Genomic DNA, 25,253 nt, shown 5'->3' with positions numbered 1-25,253 from the left:
TGTTTTAAACATGTTAAATTTTGTTTTTTCAGATATGCCAGGTAGTCCAGGAAAACTGAGGAATTTTCATTCTGTACCTTATCAAGACTCAATCACATTTTAAAGTTTGATGTGTTGGTGGGTTTTGGCATGTCTTTGAGTTATTGGTGGATAAAAATGTCCTGTCTATTAAACTAAAAATATTTAAATTTTTTTTCACCAATAACTTGAAAATAAGGAGAAAAATACTGTGTTTAAGAAAGAAAAAAAAACCCTAAGGAACACTTGGTATGGAATTTAAAATAAAAACCCTTTATGTGCATGTGAAAATGAATTTGGTGTGGAACTTGACCTTTTTTTAATCTGCAAACTTCTCTATGAATAAGCTCTAATTATTGTTACTGAACTGAAATTTTGCTTTGTTTTGTTTTTGTTGGTTTGTTTTGTGAGATTGGACAAAAGCTTCTTTGAGCTTTTTTAAAAAATCAATTTCTGCTCCTTTGTGAATGGTTATCTTGTATTTTCAAAACACCTTGATCATCCCTATTTTCTTTTATGTTATAGGTAAATGTAGTCCATAATGTTTCTAACTTTTAGGTTATTTGGATCTCTTTTCTCAAGAAGTAGCTTTCTAGAGATTGTTAGTGCTGTTAATTGTCACATTCTGCATAGGAAGTAGGAATTTAATTTGTGGGCACTTTCATTCTGCATGTTGGGGGCAGTAACCTATTTAATGCTTCTGTGTTAGACTCAGCACATTAGGCAATTTTTTAAGTTTTATGAAGAGTTAAAGACTCATATCTATGCTTTTTTCCTCTCTCTTAATTACAACCTTTTATTAGTAATATAGTTTTACCATTTTTTTAAGCTTTTAATACCAAAGTTGTTTTAGTGATTATATCCTCTCCTCCTCCCTCTTTTTGATGCCTTACATTTAGAAGCATTCTTTTTCATATCTGGTTTATCTGATTTCAAATTTTAATGATACCTGAATTTTCTCCATAGTGCTTTACACACATGAGATGTTCAATATCTTTTTATCTCATCTGGAGGAATAGTACCTGAAGTAGTCATTTAAGTCACTGGTTCTGGGACTTTGATGTGCATTAGAATTGCTTGGAAGACTTGCTTAAAACACAGAATGCTAGTCACCACCCCCATAGTTTCTTATTCAGTAGGTCTGGGGTAGGAGAAGTTCCCAGATGATAGAGGAGCTACTGATGGGGACCACTTTGAGAACCACTGGCTTTAGGGAGATTTCACATTAGAAAAGTTGGCTAAGACTAGTAATGGTTTACCAAACGCATGGAGTCTTTCTAGAAGGGCACACACCTTTATAATGTATATGACATTGAATTAGACCATGAATTTATTTTCACTTTTCAAGATGCTAGATTAAAGCCTTTCACATGTACTGTTGTTAAGAACTATTGATATATATGTAAATTATTTATTTTAGCTTATGCTCAATTTTATGAAAGTAGGGGGATTCTCCTGAAAGCTTTGTTTTGAGAAATGTATAGATTCCAACTATAAGATTGTTAGATTTAGCAGCTTCCCTGCCCCCCCCACAGCCCTCCCCTCGTAAAAGGAGACTTTTATCTGATTGATAACTATTCAAGAGTTTGTCAAGTTATTATTCTAAAATTTGTAAAAGCTTGGGCCTTCTTTCATGCCAATAACTTGGCGTGAAAATAACACATTATTTTTAGTGTTTGGTAGAACACAGATACAAAGTGCTGATTTTTTTTCTTCTTTGTTTCTACGCCCATCTTGAATGTCTCTCTTACTGAAAGAGTGTGATAAATTCGTAACATGCCTAGTGGAACATATAAGAGGTTTTCCCCTCTGAAATGACTGTGAGGCTCCCATCCTGTAGTGAGCAAGGATCAGACAACTAAATTCACGTTGTAGCATAGGGATGTCATCACACTATATGGTGTGTTTTAGAATCCACTCCCACCTCTCTAAGTACCACCGTGGTGTAATGTGTATGAAGAGTGCCCTTTGCTGCAGTTTTACGTCTGAAACATCAGAACAGTATTGCATTCTCAACACATGGATGTAATACACTGTTTTGCTTGCTGCTTCCCTTCCCCCACCATTCCATGTGTTTGTGCATTTGTGTGACAGTGATAACCAGGCACTCTAAAGCAAATCCAGTTTAAATTACAAGGTCTTGTTTCAAAAAGTTTGGATTACAAAGGTATTATTATGAAATATTTCCCATTAGAGTGCTGTAAGATTTTCACTAAACAAAACTTTAGACTAGTTCCTTTTTGTCTTCAGTACTTTCCAAATGACCTGTGTTCTTTCTGCTTTCTGCTAAATTAACTTTCTTGTGAAGTTTATGGGCCAATCCTTCCCCCAACTAATAGCTAATATGCCTTTTTCAGGGTATGTTAGAGCCCACCAAGGAACCACTGAAACCACTATCTGCTGCAGAAAAAATCGCTTCCATCGGTCAGACCACCACTATGTCACCAGAGATGAACACATGTACATCTGACCAATTCCAGGTAAAAATATCTGGATGTATATAGATACATTTATGCATGTATGTACACATATGTCCACATACATTGTTTTCCTTAATATATAACTTTTCATTTAAAAAATATTTTTAAATTTTAGTTTCATGATAGATGTGATTTCAGTTCTTATTAACATCCTTTGAAATACAATGAGAAAATTCTCTTTAATTTTAAAAAATAGAAAAGACAGTTTGAGAACTGGCTGGTTATGGGTAAGTCCTTTAAACCTGTCTAGGCCTTAGTCTTTTTACCTGTAAAATAAAAACTTTGAAGCAAGCAAAAAATCACTTACAAGTGGTACATTTTATGATCTATTACTGACACATAAATCTGGTAAGTGCTGGATTTTCAAAAAAAAGAAAACATTGCATTATACCAGCTCTTCAAGTCTGCCATTATGTGTTTTTCCTGAAGCTTGCAAAAATTTTATAAAGTTATAAAATTTAGGTGTGTTATTATATCAATAACTGTTGTTTTTAAGAGTTTGAATAAAGCTGTTAAGTTGAAAATGATACAGCCTTTAACAAAATATTGTATAGATTAAGAAAAAAAGAAGGCTGTCTTACCCTTCTTACCCTTTACTTCTTTGGCACATTTAAGCACAAATCATATTTCAGTCCAATATATTTAATATTAAAGCCCTTCCTCTCACTTTTTTCCTGGGAGAACATAGCTTACTTGGTTTGCTTACTTTTTTGACATCAAGTTAGCAACTGATTCAGTGCAGGTTAAAATTGTTTTTTAAAATATTAGTATTCTTAATGAACATTACCATTTCTAAAATATATTCTTGCTGTGTTTGTCATTCCTTAACCGTAAATATCATCACTAATTATGTCTAACACAAAAATGCATGTTTGGACACCCTTTCCCAAGATGTGTTCCACTGAACACTAATCCCCAGAATAGCTTCACTAAAGAACGGTTCCAAAGTGAGATCGGAAAATATTTCGTATCAAACCCTAAACAACCTTTGAAGGTTCACAACGCATATATTAAGGACTCTGAAAAATCCTGCAGTGAATAATGCTATTTAATTTTATTTTATTTCTCAAATTTACTTGGCCATAGAACCCTTTTCTGTAGGGATCAAGGAAGAGGAGTTTATAACACCTGTAGAACTAGTGTTTTGAAGAACATACTTTGGCAAATGATTTTGTAAAGCAGGGTCCTGCCTTTTCAGGTGTGTTTCAAGAAACATGTAATATTACTGCTGTGTACCACTGTGGTTTATACTTGAGCTTAGCTTCAACGTCGCTCAGACCAGTTTATTACTGTCACTGAATTCGTGGGCATGGAGACCTAATGCATAAAATGCCTGGCCTTATTGATTGGGCAACAGGCAAGGTGCCTTGGGTAAAATGTCTCAGTAGCCTGAATCTGTCCTTAGCTCTCTTCCTTTCATTGGCTATATATTGCCCTCTGGCTATCAGCTATTCTCACAAGCCTGCCATGTCTATGCAGATTCCAGAATTATAGCACATTCTCACTTCTGCCTCAGTCAGCATTCTTAATCGTACAATGCTAGGTGTTAGGAAAATAATTTGACTAACTGCCTGGTATGTTTTCTGGAAATGGAGCTGTTCTTAATTTGAGCCATTTGTTGTTATTTTTCCTTGCCTCTTCTCCTCCATCCAACCATTTCCATGTATTACAACCCCATAAGCTATTACTTATTTTATTAGTTGTCACCTGTCACTTTTGCCTAGTCATACCTCCATATAATTTAATTATAGACTTGATTAAAAGTCTAGATAACCTAATAAAAAGCATGTGTATTAATTTAATGGAAGATTTTTAGTAGAAATCAACGTGTATTAATTTGATGGTGATTAGTTGCAGCTCCACAAGGATTCAGCTGCTGCCATCTCTATACATACATACAGACCCCTATGTACTTGTACTCAAAGGACTGTCTCCCTAGTTATAGGCAAGTATGGGGATTTTCAGTGTCACTGAAGCATATCTAACTTTTTTGCTGGAAGATGGAACGTGGTCTCTTGCTATTTATATTTTTTAAAAGCTCTTTTTAATCAAGTACTTCCTTTTATTCTGTTTCATGTACACATTTCCCTTTTTTAAAAATACACATCAATATTGAATTAACAAGTTTATTCTATACTTTTTATGGTATTTTGTGATCCACATTGGCTTTAGTTTTTAGGCTTTGGAAAACCAATGAAAACAGTATTTCCCAATGGAAGTTCAAAGTTATTTCTGAATTGACTTGAGCCTATGTAGGTCTGCTTTCTAACATTCAAACTGAAGATTGCAGCATGCATATCAATTTTGTGCTGAGATGCCTGACCTCCATCACTAAATTACATGCTCTTTGCTTGGCTCCATACTTCTGATTAAGGTTAACATACTCAGCAAACATCTGAAATACATTCTAAAGGTTCTCCATATAAAGTGTATTTCTTACCACTCTTCCTAAGCATACAGTGTATATATTATTTTTCACATAACATTTTGGCTATTCAGTCTTCCTCCTAATGATAATTTTCGGGTGAAACAACCATAAACATTAGTGCTAGAAGCTTAGCAAAATGTGTCAGCAAAAACCTGTTCAATACCTGAATTTTTTTCCCCAAAAAAGCATGTGGCAAACCTTCCTTCTATGTTTTGGCATCCTTGAACAGTGACTTTTAAACTTAGCATAGTGGCATAATTCTCATTATGACTGCATGCTTTTTGATCTGTCTTTTCTATTTCAGTTTGGTACCCACTAAATTTCTGTCTTTTATTTCAAATGAGTTTGTACTCACCAGTCTTTCTGCCATTACATCTCTTGTTTAGACATTCGGTATTTTACTGATATCTGTTAATGTGGGGGTTTTTTTTTAAAGATAATTTTACCTGGGGGAAAAAAGACAGTTTACAGATAAAAAGCATGTAGTGATACTTTTTGTTGTTGTTGACATCTTTTTTCACTGAATTTCAAGGTCACACCAATCATAGTACCATACTGACTCCCTCTTAGTAAGGTTAGGATGTTAACCATACTTTATTCACTGCCAAGTGGAGTCAGCTCTCTGGCTAGCAGTTATCCAGCTGGTTACCACCAGCAAATTTCGTCTCTTAGGCTGCTTTATGTTGCTATTTCAGTTGTGAATCAGAATTTTAGAGTTAGAAGAAAGAAAAAAATGACAGTCTAGCTCTGTACTCTCGTTTTACAATTAGAAAACATATTTGGAAAGACTAAGTAATTTACCTAAAATCACATGTCAGTGCTGTACTTAGGACTAGAACCAAAGTCTCCTGTCTCTAGCCTTTTCTTCCCCCTCTTTTTATTATGAACTTGTCTGCTTTCGTCTCTGCAGTAATCATTCATGCCACATAAAGTTATTTTTAAATGTTTCATTCTAGTGCTTTCTCTTTGAGTTGCCTGCTTGTCAGTGCCACTAGTTAACCTGTAATTATTTAGGTATCTGTTTTTCATCCATCTCAATTCCACTAAATTTTGATTCATAATTTAGTACCTCTTTATTATAATATTGGTTGTATCTTCAAAATGCCATACATGTCTGTGAAAAGTAAGATTCCAAAAAATCATTGAAATATTTTAAAACATCCAGGTTCTTGACATCGTTTAGATAAAACATGTTAATGAAAGAGCTTTGCTTCGCTTTACCCAGCAATTTTGTTATTACATAAATCTGAGTTTTGTCCATCTAGTCAGTATTGAATAGTTCTAAAGGTTTTCCTGATGGAGAAGTAGAACAAGTTGAATCTGTTGGAATACCTAGAGCTTTTTGTTTGTTTTTGAGCTCAGCTAAAGAAGATCTTTTATAACTTATTTATCAGTCTTGCAGGTAGGTTATGAACTAGATTTTCACCAGGATTTTTAAAACTTTTATTTGAAACAATTATAGATTACAGGAAGTTGCAAAGATCATACAGAAGAGGTGCCTTGTATCTTCACCAGTTTTCCCCACAATCACATTTTACATAATTATAGAATAATATCAAATCTGAGAATATGACATTTCCTCAATATGTGTGTGTAGTTCTGTGCTATTTTTTCATGTGACCACCACCACAGTCAAGATACAGGATTCTTCCGTCTCCCTCACCAGCCCCCCATTCCACCTCTCTCCCATCCAGGCTGCCACTATCACCAGTATTTTATTTTGTTAATATCTCCAGGCCTGACTTGATATGGGGGAGACCAAATGCTTATAGTAATATGCCCATCATTGGTTATCAAAGCAATTGTATTATAATACCATGGGGTTAGACTTTCAAAATTAGCCAATTCACGTTCCTTTCCTACAGGGAACAGTGTCTTTGTCTACAGAGAAAAAATGATTATAAAGTTTTAATAAATGCCTACCTTACAGTGAGCAAAACAAAAAAAAGATGATAACATATTGATAGTAAGAGTCTAATAAAAGGTTATTTCAATAAGTGTTGCCAATACCACCCCCAAAATAAAAGAAGAAAATGCTTTTTTTTTTTTTCCCTGTCAGGAATATTCTTAAAGCGTGGATCATTTTTTTTAATGTTTTGTACTACCTTCCATCTTATATTTATCATTTGCTTATTTTATCTTTATGTGTTTGGCAGTTAACAGAGCTTTTAAACATAGAATATTCAAATAAGTTCTGAGTATACTTTTCAGTACATTATTTTAAAAATTAAATTCTAATACTGATTATAAGTAATTTCTAAATTAGAGGTTATATGTTTTTAAAAAAAATTTGTATATATATAACGAAGCCAAAGAAACTAACATCCATGTTTATACAGCTAGTTACTTAGTCCTTAATAACCCAGCTTGCCTCCAATTCAGTATGCTACCTTCTCTGTTGCCTTGTATTATCTATTAAGAAATTGTAAGTGGCTAATCATTTAAAATAAAATAGATCACTCTTTAGTGAAAAAAGATCAGTGAGGTTTTCAAGCCAGTAGTTTAAATTATGATTGGAGAATAGATTGAAATCTTGATGTAGAATTAGTCGATAAACTTCTGTTTGAAAACTTAAGATAATTCCATTTCTCAGATACACCATTTTTAATGGTGTATCTGAGTACGGTCAGATACACAGTACAGTCAACAAGCTGTACTGCTTATAAATTTTGCAATTTCAGTTTGTGTTAATATTTGTAGATAACCTTCTGAAATTGTAAATTATCCCAGCTTTGTCTTTAGGTATTTTATTGCCTAATGATCTTGCTATAATAGTGTTTTGTTCTGTTTTTAAGGATTCTTTATGTTGCTACAACCTATACTGATTAATTTTGATTTTTTGGTTTTCAACTCTAGGAGTCTCTACCACCCGTCCAGTTTGACTGGAGTAGCAGTGGCCTTACTAACCCTTTAGATGGTACGTCTCTCCGTAGAGCCTCTAGCGCCAGAGCTAGAGTTAAGAAAGCTACAAAGTTCAGACAGACTTCTCTCTGCTGATTTCCATTTTTGTTTGAACATAACTTCTTATCTTTGGAAATTCAGGCTTTCTTTCTGAATAGTAATTGCTCAAGAAACCAGCCGTTACTATTATTAACATTATTAATGTCCATATATAAGTAGTAGTAACCAGATAAAATTTGAGTTTCTTTTTATCTTAAGTCAAAGATAAGCTTCTTTATTTCTCACAAATATCTAGGTAGTTTAAATAACATTTTAGGTGGACCAATTTATTTGAATTTTTTTTCTGTAGTTTTAGTTTATGGAATTTTCTTGGATGCCAAGTCTTGTGTCTAGAGGCTGCTTTAAAGCACAAAGCACAATTATTTAACCAAAAACAATGTGCAAATAGATCCATATTTATTGACTCAAAGTAGTTTTCAGACTTAATCATATTTTATAGAGCACTTGTATGCAAATGAAAAATGAATGATTTTCATGCTCCTTTTCTAAAACTTTGCTCAAAATACTAGTAGGTAGTTCCAGAAATAATTGGTTTCTCCTATGGCTTTAAAAGAAAATCCTGAGAAAGGATTAACTTATTCTAATAAGGTGGGGTCTTTTAATAACACAAAATACTAGGTTTCCTGTGTGTTGATATCACAAGTTTTAATCGGACTCTAAAGTAGAATTATTCTTGGTCCTTATACTTCGTAAGTTGTTTGAGCCATGGTCTGAAACACCTGTTACTCCTATCAGCTCTGCCTTAGAGTAGGGGATCCTAGGGTATCTGGAAAGCATCCAATTGAATAACAGCACTGAAGGAAAGCCTGGATGCACCTTTTGCTGTTGTCTGGTGTCCTATTCAGTCAAATCATCGTGCTTTTTATTAACAACTTCTTTAAAAATGTATACTATTTCTGATTACTGTTTCAGAGTTAAAGGGGAACAGTACAGCTTGTGGTTGCACATCAGGGTAGGGCAGTTAATGACATTTCTGTTACCTTATTTTATTTTAAACTAAGTTAATGTATTGGTGCGTGTCCTGAAACCGACAACTTTGTCACTTTTAAAATCATTCATTAGAAACCAACACTACTAACATAAAAGATTGATTTGGGCATATACAGTGATTTAATGTTGGGTTGAGATTAAAGTATTGTTTCCCTTTAACGGGTACACTTTCCCCCTTGGTCTTTCTGGTATGGCTTCAAGTTTCGATTGAAAGAACTGAACTCCTAACTAAAACCTTACTAAGTGTTAAATTATTTACATTGTACATGAGAAAATGTACATTGAATTAAACTGTTACTTTAGAAATGTCCTTAGCAATGAAAAACTAATACTGTACACATTGTTTTAATGTTGATTTTAAAATGTGTAATGACTACTAATTATAACCTGCATGTTCAAGTGTGTGTCTTACCCCTTTTTACACATAACCCCTCCTCCCTTGGCTTACCTTCTGTGTGGCTGCCTACCAACACGGTCACTGAATTTCAAGCTAGTGGAGGTTCCACTCTTCTGAACCTTGATTTCTTTGGGCCCGTGGATGACAGTAGCTCTAGCAGCAGCACCACAATCCCAGGTCAGCAGAGTGTTAAAACCACAATTCTAGTATATTTACTAAAAGCATGACCACATCACTTGACTTTCCTATAAACAAGGAAACAAATAGATTGTATTCTCTGTAATGTCTTTCTGATACTTTTCTTTCATCTATCTACTGTTATTTTCTAGTATCTGACTATAACAAGTGACTTATATGAGAAATGTATTTTAAGGAAAGATTTGTTAGAATGTAATAGTCAGAGCTGAAAGTAGTTTCTAGATATAAAACAGCCCTAATGTCTTTTACACAGTTAAAGGCAGGGTGTTTTTTTTTTCCCTGTAAATAGAAAATGTGATCTTTTATATGCTTATTTTTTAAAGCATATTCTACAAAGCCATTTGAAAAAAATACAAATTTAGATATATAAGAATATTTTAGTACACAGTGACATTATAGTGTCTGTGATAATAGAACCTTTACAGATTCTAGCATTCAATTAGTATTTATTAATGCTGCTAAATGTATAATTAGGTTCCAAAATGTTGGAGTCTAGCACTTAGTTATATAGTCCCACATAGAATTATTACTGTTTTTATGTAGCTCTTGAATAGAAAGCTTACTGTTAGTTTTCCATGGAGGGGAAAAAAAAAATGTTAAGGGTGATAGTAGAAAATAATTGCTGTGAGATACTAAAAGCTAGAAATTAAAACTTATTGGAGTGCCTGTTAATGTTCAGCCTGGCAAAAGTTCAGTTCATTGACCCAAGGACTAATGTACTTTGTCATTTTCTAACTGAATAAAAAATTAAAATATAATGGCATTTTTATGTTTATATTTTATTTAATATGATTTTAATGACTCTCTGTCATCCCTACTTGTGCTCTGGTAGTCACACCTTTTGATCACCAGATGGCTGTTACAGTGCCCTGTAGATGATGATGCCCAGAATGCCTAGTGAGGGTCCCTCTGAGTCCCTACTAGGATCAGGTAGATAGCCAGCCTGGTTCCTGAGAATTTGCTGGTTTTGTTCTATTCAACTAGATAACCCTGCCACCCACTTCTAGCAGTTCAGGAGCTATAATGGGAAATGGGGGAGGCTAAGAGAACAATCAGCTAAGGGTGAGGCTGGGACCCAGGATGCCCATCTCCAAGTCTGGTTATGGAAATATGGTTGTATTATAAGGATGTTCCAAGGCTGTTTTGTAGAATGACTGGATTCCTCTAATCTAATCCCCTGGTTATCATTTTCATTGTTTCCAAGATTTTATAAGCATATAAGAAACTAATCTGTGTCTGGTTTTAACTTCAATATGGTATTTCACTATTTAAATTACATCTAGATACATGTGAGCTGTGGAATGACCTGGATGAGTAGTTTTTAATACTTAATGGGGGGGGTGGGGGAACCAAAAAACTTGTGTATCAGTTTCCTTATTACTGTAATCCCAAGAATGAAGTCAGTTCAATTCAGTCGCTCAGTCGTGTCCAACTCTTTGCAACCCCATGAACCGCAGCACACCAGGCCTCCCTGTCCATCACCAACCAAACTCCTATTTTTAATTTGCTCTCAGCTTTGTTTTGTCATGAACTGTATGATAACTTAAATGAGGTCACTATTTTTGGATGCCTAAAAACCTGGTTTAAATTTAACTTTTGGTTACATTTCAAACGCAGTTAAAAATCATCCATAAGAGCACAAATAATCTGACCAAATAAAGAAGTACAGAAATGACTTGATAACCAGGTTCAGTATACATACACGGCTTGGAGAAGAGCAAGCAGTTTCCGAGGTTTAGAGCTGTAATGGAAATGAAATTAGCATGGTCGATTGCGATCCTTTCTTCGGAACCTCTTAAATATTTTTGTCCATCGATATGCTCTAGGCCTCTGTGTGAACCTGATTACTATAAGTATGCTTTGACTTGTTTTATTGCTACTGGGTTTTGTTAAAACTTCCATCAAGCTGTAGGTGTAAACACTTTCCTGAGTATTCCATTTCACCACTTGCTTGCACTTTTTCTGACTTGTTTCTGGGAAAGTCATTTTGTCTTAGCTTGCAGTTATTTATTTTGTGTTTGAGACTTAGGAGGTTGGCATAGAACTTGGTTGGCTAGCTTTATTTCTGTAACTGAACTATGCCTCATTAAGGTTCTGTTTAAAAAAAAAAGAATCTTTTCCATTAAAAAAATTTACTCTCCAGTTTTTTGTGTAGTTATCTTGTTTTTGAAAAATATAAAATATAGCCCTAGTACTTTTTTCGGTGATAATGGTTTTGGAGAGCTGGGGGAGGTTGATTCGCATTTTGTTTTGTTGTTTTTTTTTTCAATCTCCCACTTTCCTGTTTGACAGCCAAGTGGCCAGTATTTTACAAACCCAACTAAATTTTCACTAGCACTTTCCTGTTGCCAGTCAGATTGCAGTTGTTTATTCTGCATTATGCATTCACCATCTACCTAAATTTTGTGGTTACTTGGAATAGAACCTTTCACAGTAGAGGAAGGAGGTGCTTTGTATTCATCTGGTCCTGCTTTACAAGCATCTATAAATTTTTGCATTTTAGCTGCATATTTATACTTATTATAGAAATACAAAGAAAGGGGGTTTAAAATTATATTTTGAAACTGTACCTTAATGAACTGTTAAGAACTTGGGAGAGTCAACATTTTCTATAGCCTTCCTCCCTTGTTGGACATGGTAACTGTGAAAGCCGCTTTTGCTGGTATAATTTCTGTAAACATCTGAGATCTGTTTATATCTGCTAGTTAGCTACAAAGTTGGTTCATAGAAAGCAGTTCCTGATTTTCTTCTTAACCTTGAAATACCCTAAAAGGAGAAAACTTGTGAGCATTAATATATGACTCTTTTATATATAATTTTATCTGCTGATCTTAAGACTTTTTAAAGAAATAATAAGTAGAGATTGATGAAACTATAGGACATTTGTACTTAAAATCTGCTTTTCTATTCAAAACTACTGAATTTGCTGAAACCAAAGAAAGGGTAGAATTTAAAAATTTGTGTCTGATTGTCTTTATTTTCCTAAGCTTAGCGTGAGTTGAAAATACTTGTTGTTTTTTTGTAGTCATCATATTTTACATAAAGTGATATTCACGGAAGTTTTAAAATATGTATGTGTATTTTAAGGAAGTCGGATGGAAAGGATTTTACTAGACTTTTACAATAAACCTAATCCTAATGAACTCAGCTTCATTTTGAATTTTTCCAAGAAGATATTTGAACTGTTAGCCACTAGATTCAGCTGTGAATGATTTTCATTTTGTTCAAAAGTAGCGCTTTTATTCACTTTTTCTGAAAATATTTTACCTCCCTTCTTCTTACCTAAAGAAGAACATTGTGGTATATAACTTTTCTTTAGTAATAATTTAATTCTTTGGATAATATTTCATGTCCTCAGATAGTCAAAATGTATTTAAATTAACCAAATCACTTAGTGTATGTGGGACTTTACATTAACGTCCAAATTTGGGGGGATGAGTGAAAATATGGAGGAAAAATGGTCATGGAGATAAGGGAAAATAGAAGTTCGAAAACTGAGGTTAAATCAGTCCATTTAAAAATTGAGGTGTCATATTGTGTAACAAATCATTGTGCATTCTATTTGTAAAACATAGTTAACTTTTGCATCACAGACTAATCCACTATTTAGGGAGTTTGCTATAGCAGACAGTTTTTTTTAGAAGTATTTGAATGATATCTGCTACATAAATGTTAGATTAATTAAAGCTGTATTTATACCAAAGTGGAGTTTTAAAAGTATATTCCTACTTTATAAAAACTCTGAAAAGTGGAATTTATAATTTAAAAAATAAATACAGTGTTAGTGTTCCAAAGATGTGTTGTACTTAAAAAAAGACTCAGATGTTTACAGAATAATTGCCTTTTGCATCTTGGATTGTGGCTAATTGAGTAAGCCATTGCAGCGCACCATCACTGACTATCATTTTATACTGTAAGGTGTGGATCCAGAGTTGTATGAATTAACAACTTCTAAGCTGGAAATCTCCACCTCAAGCCTCAAAGTGACTGATGCATTTGCAAGACTCATGTCCACAGTAGAGAAGACAAGCACATCTACCAGGTAAAAGCTAGTGTTCATTATACCCTAATTTTGAATTCTGTGTTTGAACAAAGTAGCCCAGATGGGAAAGCATATAAGTTGGCAGTATTTCAATATATTGTATTAAAATTCACTTTACATTTATATAAATGCAATGGATGCCCAATTCTAGAAAATAGTATCAAGTTATGTTTGATTATGAATTTACTAGAGCAGAGCTATTTCATGAGAGACTGGAAAGGGCTGACAGATGTGGTCTTTTTCTCTTTCCCTATGCCTGTACCCAACTTTGTAACAAAAGAAGAGTCTGATTAAAGAATTGAGATCATAAAACCACTGCAGAACTCTCCCCCTTTTCTTTCCTACCTACTGAGATGATCATCTCTGGGGTCCCAGTTTGATAATCCCAAAGTCATGTAAGCTAATCCTTTCACCTCCAGGCTAAGAGAGAAGGGCACAGCCATTGTTTTGTTTTCGGAATATTTGCTGAAGTGTGGCACCTTTGATTTAGGTCCTGAAACCTTGTTTTTTAACAAGCCTTCTGGGATCCCCTTAGGTTCATGACCTTTAGAAAAGCAGTTTTCTCAGATACCAGGAATCTCATGTGGGCTTGTGTGTAGGATTCAAAAAACCTTTAGTTTTACATAATTAAGCTCTGGAATAACCCACTGCTTTGGCATGTTAACCATAAAATAAGGCAGTTTCTAATAAGAAGGTAATCATTATAAAGGAATGGTTATGAAGGTAATCTCTACTGCAAGAGCAAATACCAGTGTTGATTGGGATACCAACTCTGCTGTCCCAAATCTGTGATTCATCAACATTTTAAAATAAAAATATTGGGACCCTTCTTGCAGTCCAGTAGTTAAGACTTCACGCTTCCAAGGTGGGGGTACGGGTTCAGTCCCTGTTTGAGGAGTTAAGATCCCACATGCTGCATGGTGTAGCCAAAGAAAAACAAAAAGTGGAAATATTTACCTTTGCCCAGTTAGGCAGAGATGTTATAGTGCTTTCTCCTGGCTTTCTCCTGGCTAAATACATTCCATTCACATGTCAAATTCCAATTTATCTTTTAAACCAGTTCTTCTGTAGAAAAACATCCATTTAAAAACTTAACTTTTTTCTTTGTGAATAATAAATGCTTACCTGTCTTAAAACTTTGGCTTGAATTTTCACATGGCCTTTTAAACTGTATCGTGTGCTGAAGTTTCCATTCAATCGCTATTATTATTGATACACTTAATGTTCATAATTAAGAAAATCCATTATTATATGTTTTGTAAGCAAGGCTGCCCTGAACTCTTCCCAGGAATGGGTTTGTAGTCTGCTCATTCTTGCTTAGCCACAGATTCTCTCCCTCATTCTTGTCACCCATTTCTTTGTGATAATATTACCTGGCACAGTTAAGCCTCCTATCAAGCTAGTGTGGATTTTTTGCTTGCTTTCTAATTTTTTCTCTTTCCAAATAAATTGTATTTTCAACTTAATGTTGTTCTTATGCAAATTTCTCATCCATTTTTTTCTATATATGTTAACTAGAGGCTAGTGACTTTAAAAACAAGCAAACAAGTGATGCTCTTTTTATCATTTGGGCTTTCTCCTGCTGCTTCTTGTGCAGCCTTTTCTAAGGGCAGTCCTTGTGTTTCCTCACCTTTTTCCTCTGCAGTCTCACTGAGTGAACTGTAGTAATGTTGAAAGTCTCTGTGGTGAGAATTCATTGTTTGTGCCATTAGGAGGAGCTCTAAGCCACATAGTTAACTTGCTTGCTCTCCTAACTTCAACTCACCCTTGAAACATTCTGTACACTAAGGCACTCTTCCAACTTAAATAACTTGAAGTTATTTCCATTTTTTTCTCTTATTCTGTACTGTTATGAGATGAACTGAAACTATAGTGTGCATCTGGGGGTTAGTGTCGTAACTGTCCAGCTTCACATTTAAAACACAATAAATTGAAAGGAAAACAAGTTGCCACCTTTGAATTTTCTGTTTTGAGGAATTAACTATTTGAAAATGGTGAGAAGTGCAGATGTTCACAGGTCTTATAATTAGAAGGTAATACTGTAAAATGTCCCCATGAGTGAATCTCAGAGGGAAGAGAGAGAGTGGTGACATAGTTTCAACAGAACTTTTTAAGTGTCTTTGTTATTTTTATGTTTTGTTTCATTTTTTGTTTTTGATTAAAAAAAAAAATTGAAGTGTATACCCCAGCAAAATCTTGGCTTTTGTCAGTACACAGAAGACACAGTGAAAAAGCATTGAGGAACTGCAGTGTGAGGAAGGGTTAAGAAACAGTGGTCTAGGTAGAAGAAATTTGCCATATAGCAAGCAACATTCCATACTCTTCTCCAAATGCCTTTGCATATGTAAGAGAAAATGCATGTGCTCTTCTCTTTCTAAGCATAAGTTGTGAAAGTGACTGACTTTTTAAAGAAATGCAAGTTCTCAGTTTTAAAATAGTTCCATCTTCTAGCTTACCTTTTCTAATACAGAGAAAAATTACTTCCTAATCTTAATCAGTGTGTAGCAGCTAGTTAATAGCCACCGACTTTTAGCTGAAGCTTACATAAGCCAAAGGACTAGTTGCCAAAAGGCATACTTTTTTTTTTTTTTACCTTTTAATTGACATATATTCACATACCAGGAAATTCACCCTTCTCAAGTATACGATTCAGTAGCTTTTAGTGTATTTGCAAGGTTGTGCGACCATTGTTGTTGTTGAGTTGCTCAGTCGTGTCCAGCTCTTTGCAACCCCATGGACTGCACATGCCAGGCTTTCCTGTCCTTCACCATCTCGCAGAGTTTGCTCAAACTCGTGTCCGTTGAGTCGGTAATGCCATCCAACCATCCCGTCCTCTGTCATCCCCTTCTCCTCCCAACTTCAGTCTTTCCCAGCATCAAGGTCTTTTCCAGTGAGTCGACTCTTCACATTAGGTGGCCAAAGTATTGGAGCTTTAGCCTCAGCATCAGTCCCTCCAGTGAATATTCAGGATTGATTTCCTTTAGGATTGACTGGTTTGATATCCTTGTATGTAGTCCAGGGGACTCTCCAGTGCCATAGTTCAAAAGCATCAATTCTTCAGTGCTCACCCTTCTTTATGGTCCAACTCTCACATCCATACATGACTCCTGGAAAAACCATAGCTTTGACTAGACGGACTGTTGGCAAAGTAATATCTCTGGTTTTTAATACGTTGTCTAGGTTTGTCATAGCTTTTCTTCCAAAGAGCAAGCATCTTTTAATTTCATGGCTCCAGTCACCATCTGCAGTGATTTTGGAGCCCAAGAAAATAGTCTGTCACTGTGCAACCATCTTACCACCATCTAATTCCAGAACATTTGTATCATTCCTAAAAGAAACCCCATACCCATTAGCAGTCACTCCCTATATTCTCCTTTTTCTAGCTCCTGGCAGCATTAATCTGCCTTCTATGTCTATGGATTTTCATATTCTGGTTATTTCATACTAATGGAATAATACATTATATAGCCTTTTGTGTCTGACTTCTTTCACTTAGCATAATATTTTCAAGCTAGCCATATCATTGCATATTTTGGTACTTTCCATTGCATTTTATGGCTGCCTAGTATCCCATTGTATGGCTGTACCACGTTTTGCTTATCCATTAATCAATTAATGTACATTTGAGTTGTGTTCACGTTTTGATTGTTATAACTAATGCTGCCGTGAACATTCATGTACAAGTTTTTGTATGGACAAATGCTTTCAGTTTTCTTGTGGGTGGAACTGCAGTGTTACATGGTTATGCTACACTTAATGTTTTGAAGAACTACCAAACTGTTTTCCAAAGTGGTGGCCCCATTTTACATTCCCACTAATAATGTTTGCGAGTTCCAGTGTCTCTACATTCTCACAAGGCTTGTTATTGTCCGACTTTTTGGTTATAACCATCCCAAAGGGTGTGAAGTGACATCTCATTGTCATTTTGATTCACATTTCCCTGATGGCCAGTGAAATTGAGCATTTTTTCAGGTGCTTATTGAATAGTTGCGTCTCTTTAAGGAAATATTTGTTGTTGTAAGAATTCTTCTGGATACTTGACCTTTATCAGATATGATTTGCAAATGTTTTATCTCATTCTGTAGGCTGTTTTTTCACTTCCTTGGTTTTTGTCCTGTGAAACACAAAAGTTTCTTAATTTGATGAAGTTCTGTATATATATTTATATACATACATATATGTGTATTTCATTGCTTGTACCTTAGATGCCATATCTAAGAAATCATTGCCTACTTCAAGGTCAGGAAGTGTTGTGCTAACTCTTCTTGTAAGTGTTTCATAATTTTAACTCCTACATTTAGTTCTTTGATCCATTTTGAATTAATTTTTGAATATGATGTAAGGTAGGGATCCAAGTTCATTCTTTTGCCCATGGACATGTAGTTCTACCAGCGATAGTTGTGGAAAAGACAGATCTTTCCCAGTTTCTCTCTTGAAAATCAGTGTAACCATAATTGTATGGGTTTATTTCTAGACCCTTAATTGTATTGCATTGGCCAAAAGGATAAATCTTAACTTGGGAGAGTATAAATCAAAAATAGGTCATTGCCTTTGCCTCTTGGGGAAAGGCCATGATGTAACATTTTATTTTCAAATTCTCAAGCATTTTCTTCTTTCTTATATTGTAAGAAAACTAGAGCACATCAATTCCTTAGTGACTACAAATAAATGCACAAAATATGTAAACTATGTAAACTTTCACTTATTTTTAAATCCAACTTCAGCTAGCCTTCAAGTAGTGCCTCTGAAAGAAGGCAGTTGGTAGAAACTCTAGAATAATCTTTACCAACCATTCCTTGGGTGAAAACTTTTTTGCTCTCCTTCCCCACACCCCAACTGCACTCCACAAATGAGAAGGTGCATTTAGGTGTGATTTTACTTGTTACTGTTTTTAATAACTTTTTATCTTTACAAAAGCAGTAAGCATAGAAAGAAAATACAGACAAAATATTTTTAGTTAAAGTATCACATTCTCACCAGTCATATCACTATAACTCCCTAGTTCAGTTCTTTCAGATCTTTATTTTTGCAAATATACACATATAGTTGTTGTTTTAACCAAAAATGAGATTTTATAGTCTATACAAATTGAGCCTACTCTTGCAGTCAGTGGTCTCCACCGATTTCAGTAAATTTTCGTTTCATCTAACACTCAGGCTGTATGTATTCAAATTCCCAACAGTATCCTTTCTCTCTGCTTTCTCCAGATCAGTATCTAGTCTAGGACTTCTGACCTAGTGTATCTACCCCCATCCCTTCTGTTGGCTTCTCAGTGTAACAACACTCGCTGGTTGAAAAGGTCACTCCGTGTGTCCTACAGAATGTCCCAACCTCTGGATTTGTCCATTTGCTTCCTTCAAGTAGTTTTCAAACGTTTCTCAATTTCCCTTATTTCCTATCAACTGGATATTCTATCTAGAGGTTTGAGGAATTCCGGTAAACATTTTGGCTGGAAGACCTCACAGGTGCTATGTCACATCGGAAGACACAATGTCATTTTGACCCTACCGTGAGTGACCCTGAGACCGACTGCTGGTGAGAGGCTGCCCTTTCCCATGGGGCTTTCTAGCTGTTCACTCTGAGACGAAAAAGTGCACCGGCCTCTCTGGTTTTATTTTGGAATAATGCAGATAGTCAGTTTCCCAGCCACTTCATAGTTTTTCTGTGATTTAAGTGCCATTAAAAATGTAGACGTTAATCGGAAAAATTTTGGAGTGTTATTCTGTTCTTCTGAGAAATCCTAGAACTGAGATTGATCTGCTGATGGTTTCAGTGTGCCTGAAGCTGAACTTCATATTGGAGGACTTCAGTCCTAAAAGTCTGATGTTTGTTTTTTTTCAGTTGTTCTGTAAAATATTTTTATTTCAGCCTGAACTCAAATGTGATTACAACATAAAAGTGCAGGTATTAAGTAAAGGCCTGCATCCATCTTTCCTTTCTTGTTTCATCTCCTGACTTCCTTCACCACATCCTAAAGTGAAGTCACTCAGTCGTGTCCGACTCTTCGCAACCCCATGGACTGTAGCCTACCAGGCTCCTCTGTCCATGGGATTTTCCAGGCAAGAGTACTGGAGTGGGTTGCAATTTCCTTCTCCAGGGTATCTTCCCAACCCAGGGATCAAACCCTGGCCTCCCGCATTGTAGGCAGATACTTTACCGTCTGAGCCACCAGGGAAGAGGACAAAGAAAAATTTTAGGTGGAAGAAATAACTTCTGTTGCACCTAGTAGAGTACCATAAAGAGAATTGAGCCTTGTAGAGCCAACAATTTTAAATGAACTTTGATCTAAAATTAATATCATTATGACTGCAGCTATTCTTTCAGTGTATTTAACATCCTAGAGAAAATAAAGGTTGAATTACAGTCCTGTGCTCAATGTGAGCCACAGTTGAGACTCGGTTGGCCTTTTCTGTAGCTCACTGAAGCACCCAGGTCAGCAGGAGCTCTTCCTTTCTGTCCTGGGTCCCACACTGCTCATTTCTTATACTAGGGGCATTTCATCTACAGGACCCATCAGATTTCGAGACTCCCCTCTCCCTGAGTCCTTCCTGCCTGGGTGCATTCTCGGCCTCAGCAGCTGGCCCTAGTGCTGCAGGCTTTTGACCAACCATCTGTATCCCAGTGGGGCAGAGGCTGGGTGTTTTTGAGCTGAGGGCTTTCTGTCCTGGAATTCCCCTTTGGGGTTGAAGAAAGCCTGAGGTGAAAATTACTTAATGAGGGCTTGTGCCAGACATACTTTATTCAGTGGGGAGGGGGAAATCTAATCAGGCAGAGTTTTACTAAGGCATTATATTTCTGTTTGGTAACTGTTTTTTATTTTTGGCTGCGCTGCACAGCATGTGGGATGTTAGTTCCCCAGCCAAGGATCAAACCTGTGCCCCCCTGCAGTGGACGCTCTGAATCCTAACCACTGGGCAACCAGGGAAGTCCCTAGTAGCATTTTAAAAGTATGCCTGGGTAGATTCTTCTAACCTTAAATAGAGCTGTGAGCTCTACACGGGTACAGTTAGGCATGTCTAACTGTAATGAACATACATAAATTCGGTGTGAGTTTTCAGAAGAGATTTCACCTCGGGCACAGAAAGCACTCAACACCAAGGTATGACAAGGTTCAGGGACTGTCGGAGGAGAAGATACTCAGGTCCCCACAGGTTGCTGTCTGCTTTGAGAGTGGATTTTCTCCCATTTGGCCTATAGCTAGAGTCACTTTAAGACACTTGTGTTTGTTCATTTGTCAACAGGAAACCTAAAAGAGAAGAGCACCTGAGCGAAGAAGCCATCAAGGTGATCGCCAGCCTTCCTGACCTAACGTTCATGCATGCCAAGGTGTTGATGTTCCCGACCACCTTGACACCTTCCACAAGCTCCCAAGAGAAGGCAGATGGATAACAGATGTGAACTGGACAGTTTCAATTGCTTTTCCTTCCCTCCAGCCCTTCCCTACCATCAAAAGCATACCTGCTCTAATTAAAAAAGAAAAAATTTAAAGTTCAGCTGATTTGTTGGTAAGCCGCACTAGAAAGGTATACATAGTAATGTATATTTATTTACATACTGAAGTCATAAATTTATATTAGAAACAAATGTAAATAATCGGGGGTGAACATTTTTGAAGATTTATTCTTTTTGTGTTGCTGGGGTGTATACATTTATGTCTTTGTGAAATACACTGGTGGTGTCCTTCTTACACAACTTTTGAAATAAAAAATGAAAATTAAAAACCCAAATCTCCACTGTCTATGAAATCCCCTTCAGCCTTTTCAGATTTCATTGAATGTCGCATTAATTTTTCATATTGTATATTGAATTACTTTTGCTATCATAAATAAGCTTCAAGTCCCTGTTCAATTTTTTTTTTTTTTTATGTGTGGTGGGTTTGTTTCAGGTCTGGCTTTTGTTACCATTTTTGTGCTCTTTTTTAATCTTTTCAATCTGGCCTATTGCTGTTTGACCTTTTGCAAGGTACTTGCATTGATTGGTCTTTTGTTATAGGGTATGGATCATTGTCAGAACTTGATTGAAGGGGTTTAAAGAGATTGTGTCTGTTTTAAATCAGTTTGGTTTGGAGAAGGACCAAATTACATGAATGTCTTACAATGAAATTTACTTGTTACTGATTTTTTTTTGTTGTTCTATTGTACCACTATTTTTTGAGGATTTTGCACAGTGTAAAATGACATAATCATAGATTGCTATGGTTTAGGCTGTATATACAGTAAAAACTATGGGTTTTAAATGTTTGGGGAAATTCCTATGGAAAAAAGAAAGACATGTAGAAGAACCTCTAACAAGGTTAATGCGCATGCCTAAGGTCTTTTGAGATTTCAGTGTGTAAATTTCCTTTTAGCTTACACAAAAATAAAATAATTTAAAAGAAATTTAGCCTGGTGTCTGTACTTTGGTATCTGAGGGAAAATGTAATGAATTTGGACATTAAGTTTTATTTCATATTGATGTGTTTCAATCCAGAGAAAATCATTTGGTAGGGTTTCACTTTATTAAAACCAAGAAGAATTAGATTCTCACCCATAAGAATTTGAAGTGAAAGTGAAATCACTCAGTCGTGTCCAGCTCTTGGCGACCCCATGGACACCAGGCTCCTCCGTCCATGGGATTTTCTAGGCAAGAGTACTGGAGTGGGTTGCCATTTCCTTCTCCAGGAAACTTCCCAACCCAGGGATCGAACCCAGGTCTCCCACATTGTAGACAGACGCTTTCCGTCTGAGCTGCCAGGGAAGTCAAACAACCCTTTAAATAGCTAAACTGTTTTTATGTAGAACGTGAGATCATACAAGAAATTTCCATGATTCATTATAATGTATCTTTGTCAGAATTGGTGAAGTTTAATAGGGATATATAGGGAATTTTTTTTCTTCCTAAGAAAATAATCTGTATGAAACTAAGGTGAGCAGAAAATTTCTTAAAAGCACTTTTAAAATATTGTTACTAGGTTAGGTGTTGCTTTAGCAAAGTCACATAACCAATTTCATTAGAAGCAGGCAATCAGCCCAACAGTAGTCCACCTCATCGGCTACGGGAATGTTCCATTGGAACTCTTCTGTACCTCTGTCATTGACAGAGATTCCTGTGTTGCCAGGTTATTACACGGGCCATTGCAACAGTTGCTGGAGTATAATTTAAGTAAGGCCTGAAGCAACGATGCTTATCCCGTCCATCTCCTGCCATTTCCCCCATCGTTTTTTTCAGAGAAAGCTTTCCTTCAGAATAATCACAAGTTATCAGTGCCCAGTGGACCTTCTGAATGGAAGGATAAAAGTATTCCTCAGCAGACTTTTACTTGTTTCAGTAAATTGAAGCTGAAGGGCTGCTTATACAGTCCATTACAACTAAAGTATAATGGTAGCCTTCATCAGCCTAAGTTCAGAGCCTATTTATTAGCTGTGATACCATGAGAAAGTTAATCAACTTCTCTGAGCCATAGTTCTACTATCTTTAAAAATGGGAATGATACCACCTACCTGTGGGGTTAATGTATTAAATAATAACTGTAAAACATTTATCACATGAGGAAACCATCAATAAATGATAGAGCATAGCTCACAAAATCTATAAAGGCCCCTGTAGTCCCAGTAGATTCAAGAAGCAGTCACAGGAAACAGGATCACTTAAGTTATTGTGCTATAATTTAAAAGTGATCAACTGGACATTTCTCAAGAAAGTGCCCCTGCTTTAATGTAAATCATTGGTCTAAACTCAACTTTTCAGTAAGCCACACTTCCCTTCCGTGTGTCATATTGGCCTTTGATGTTTTAGTCACAACAGGTACATTAACACTTGGTTGTCATAGGTTAAGGTCAGGGGTCTAGTCCTGAGGACCAAAAGTCTTGGCTTTTCAGCTTTCCATTTTTCAGCATTTCAGCTCAGCTTTGCACCAGATCAAGGCCTGAATTACACCGGAAAGCAATAACGAGCAGGGCTGGTGCAGGAAAAGCCTTGCGCATCTCCACACAAATCTCAGCAACCGGAGAGCTTATTGGCTGCAAGTTTGTCTTGATCTTCAGCTGCTTCTCAGAGCAGCTGCCCATTTGTCCTTCTCAAAGTCAGCCAGAAGGACCCTGCAGAGGTGGGGAGAAGAAACCAAGGAGTCAGAGACCCTAAAAGCCAAGTCACACAGTGAAGACCGATTTAGCCTTGGCTCAGACGGTAAAGAATCTGGATTCTTGCAGTGCAGGAGACTTGGCTTCAATCCCTGGATTGGGAAGATCCCCTGGAGAAGGGGATGGCATCCCACTCCTGTATTCTTGCCTGGGAAATCCCACAGATGGCTACAAAGAGGAGCCTGGTAGGCTATCGATCATGGAGTCACGAAGACTCAGACACGACTGAGCGACTAACATACCTTGTGTCTTCCACATCTTAAAACCAGCATACTCATGCCCTAGAGTCTCGTCTTACTTGATGGCCAAATCCAAACAGCCATACCAGTTAATTCAAGTCAAACTACAAAGTTATAGGAGAAACTTCCCTAAATTGAGTCATGTGTCACTACTATTTTGTGAGTCATTCTTTTATAGAGAGACTTGTTCTTCCCTCTACATGGTTGTCATGCTCTTTATTTAGAACTTGTCTTTTTGCTCCCTCATGTTTCTTGAATCAGGATTAGGCTTGGCTGTGAGTAACAAAAACCAAAAATACTACATATAATAAGACTCATACTTTCGTCACATTTCAACTTCTCTGAAATTGGAGTGTGTCATACAGTTAGATGGGGTAGCTATTTAATTGGCAGCAGTTTCTTTTTCTTAGTGATATATAAAATAATGCTGTCTTACATTCAATGACAGAGTTGGTGGGAAATGGTAATGGTGGCTTCAACATTAGGAGTTTATTTCTCTTGCATGTACAACATCAGAAAACAGTCTGGGGATAGTAAAGAGGCTTCATAAGCTCATCCGAAATGGAAACTCTAAGCATCCTGTCCTGTGATTCTCAACACATGGTCGCTCTTAGGGTCCAAGTATTCTGTTGGGGGTTCAGCTGCCAAGTCTGCATTCCAGCCATCATGGGAGAAGGGCATACTCCTTTCTGCTAAGGACACTTTCCATAAGGTATAGACAGTATTTCTAATTCTGACCCATTGACCAGAACTTAGTTGCAGTGCCATCAGTTTAGGTCAGTTGCTCAGTCGTGTCCGACTCTGTGACCCCATGGATTGCAGCACGCCAGGCTTCTCTGTCCATCAGAACTCCCGGAGCTTATTCAGACTCATATCCATCGAGTCAGTGATGCCATCCAACCATCCCATCCTCTGTGGTCCCCTTTCTCCTCGCGTGTTTGATCTTTCCCAGAATCAGGGTCTTTTCAAATGAATCATTTCTTCATATGGTGGTCAAAGTATTGGAGTTTCAGCTTCAGCATCAGTCCTTCCAATGAATATTCAGGACTGATTTCCTTTAGGATGGACTGGTTGGATCTTCTTGCAGTCCAAGGGACTCTCAAGAGTCTTCAACACCACAGTTCAAAAGCATCAATTCTTCAGCCCTCAGCTTTCTTTATAGTCCAACTCTCACATCCTTACATAACTACTGGAAAACCATAGCTTTGACTAGATGGACTTTGGTTGGTAAAGTAATGTCTCTGCTTTTTAATATATTGTCTAGGTTGATCATAGCTTTTCTTTCAAGAAGCAAGCATCTTTTCATTTCATGGCTGCAGTCACCATCTGCAGTGATTTTGGAGCCCCAAAAATAAAGTCTGTCACTGTGTTTCCGTTATTTC

At 36.4% G+C, this 25,253-nt stretch overlaps 1 protein-coding gene across 7 annotated transcripts in view; it reads left to right on the top strand.

Annotated features, from left to right (window-relative positions):
- The window catches only part of AFTPH (aftiphilin), a 71,665-nt gene extending 49,773 nt beyond the window's left edge, over positions 1-21,892 (top strand). For 3 of the 7 annotated variants that reach the window (XM_027966695.2, XM_042245989.1, XM_042245988.1), the window contains 5 exons: positions 2,376-2,498; positions 7,783-7,843; positions 9,368-9,451; positions 13,391-13,514; positions 20,756-21,892. In XM_027966695.2, the coding sequence (XP_027822496.1) occupies positions 2,376-2,498; positions 7,783-7,843; positions 9,368-9,451; positions 13,391-13,514; positions 20,756-20,903 (540 nt within the window). In that variant the 3' untranslated portion in view covers positions 20,904-21,892. Of the gene's footprint in view, positions 1-2,375; positions 2,499-7,782; positions 7,844-9,367; positions 9,452-13,390; positions 13,516-20,755 lie in introns of those variants that run through there. The other 4 variants (XM_027966696.2, XM_060413863.1, XM_060413862.1 and 1 more) reach the window with 2 other exon arrangements.
- Positions 21,893-25,253: the final 3,361 nt, after the last annotated feature.

The sequence above is a fragment of the Ovis aries genome, chromosome 3 (genome assembly GCF_016772045.2).
Source record: "Ovis aries strain OAR_USU_Benz2616 breed Rambouillet chromosome 3, ARS-UI_Ramb_v3.0, whole genome shotgun sequence".
Lineage (NCBI taxonomy): Eukaryota > Metazoa > Chordata > Mammalia > Artiodactyla > Bovidae > Ovis > Ovis aries.
Note: the sequence above shows the minus strand (reverse complement) of the source record. Positions and strands in the feature narration are given on the sequence as shown.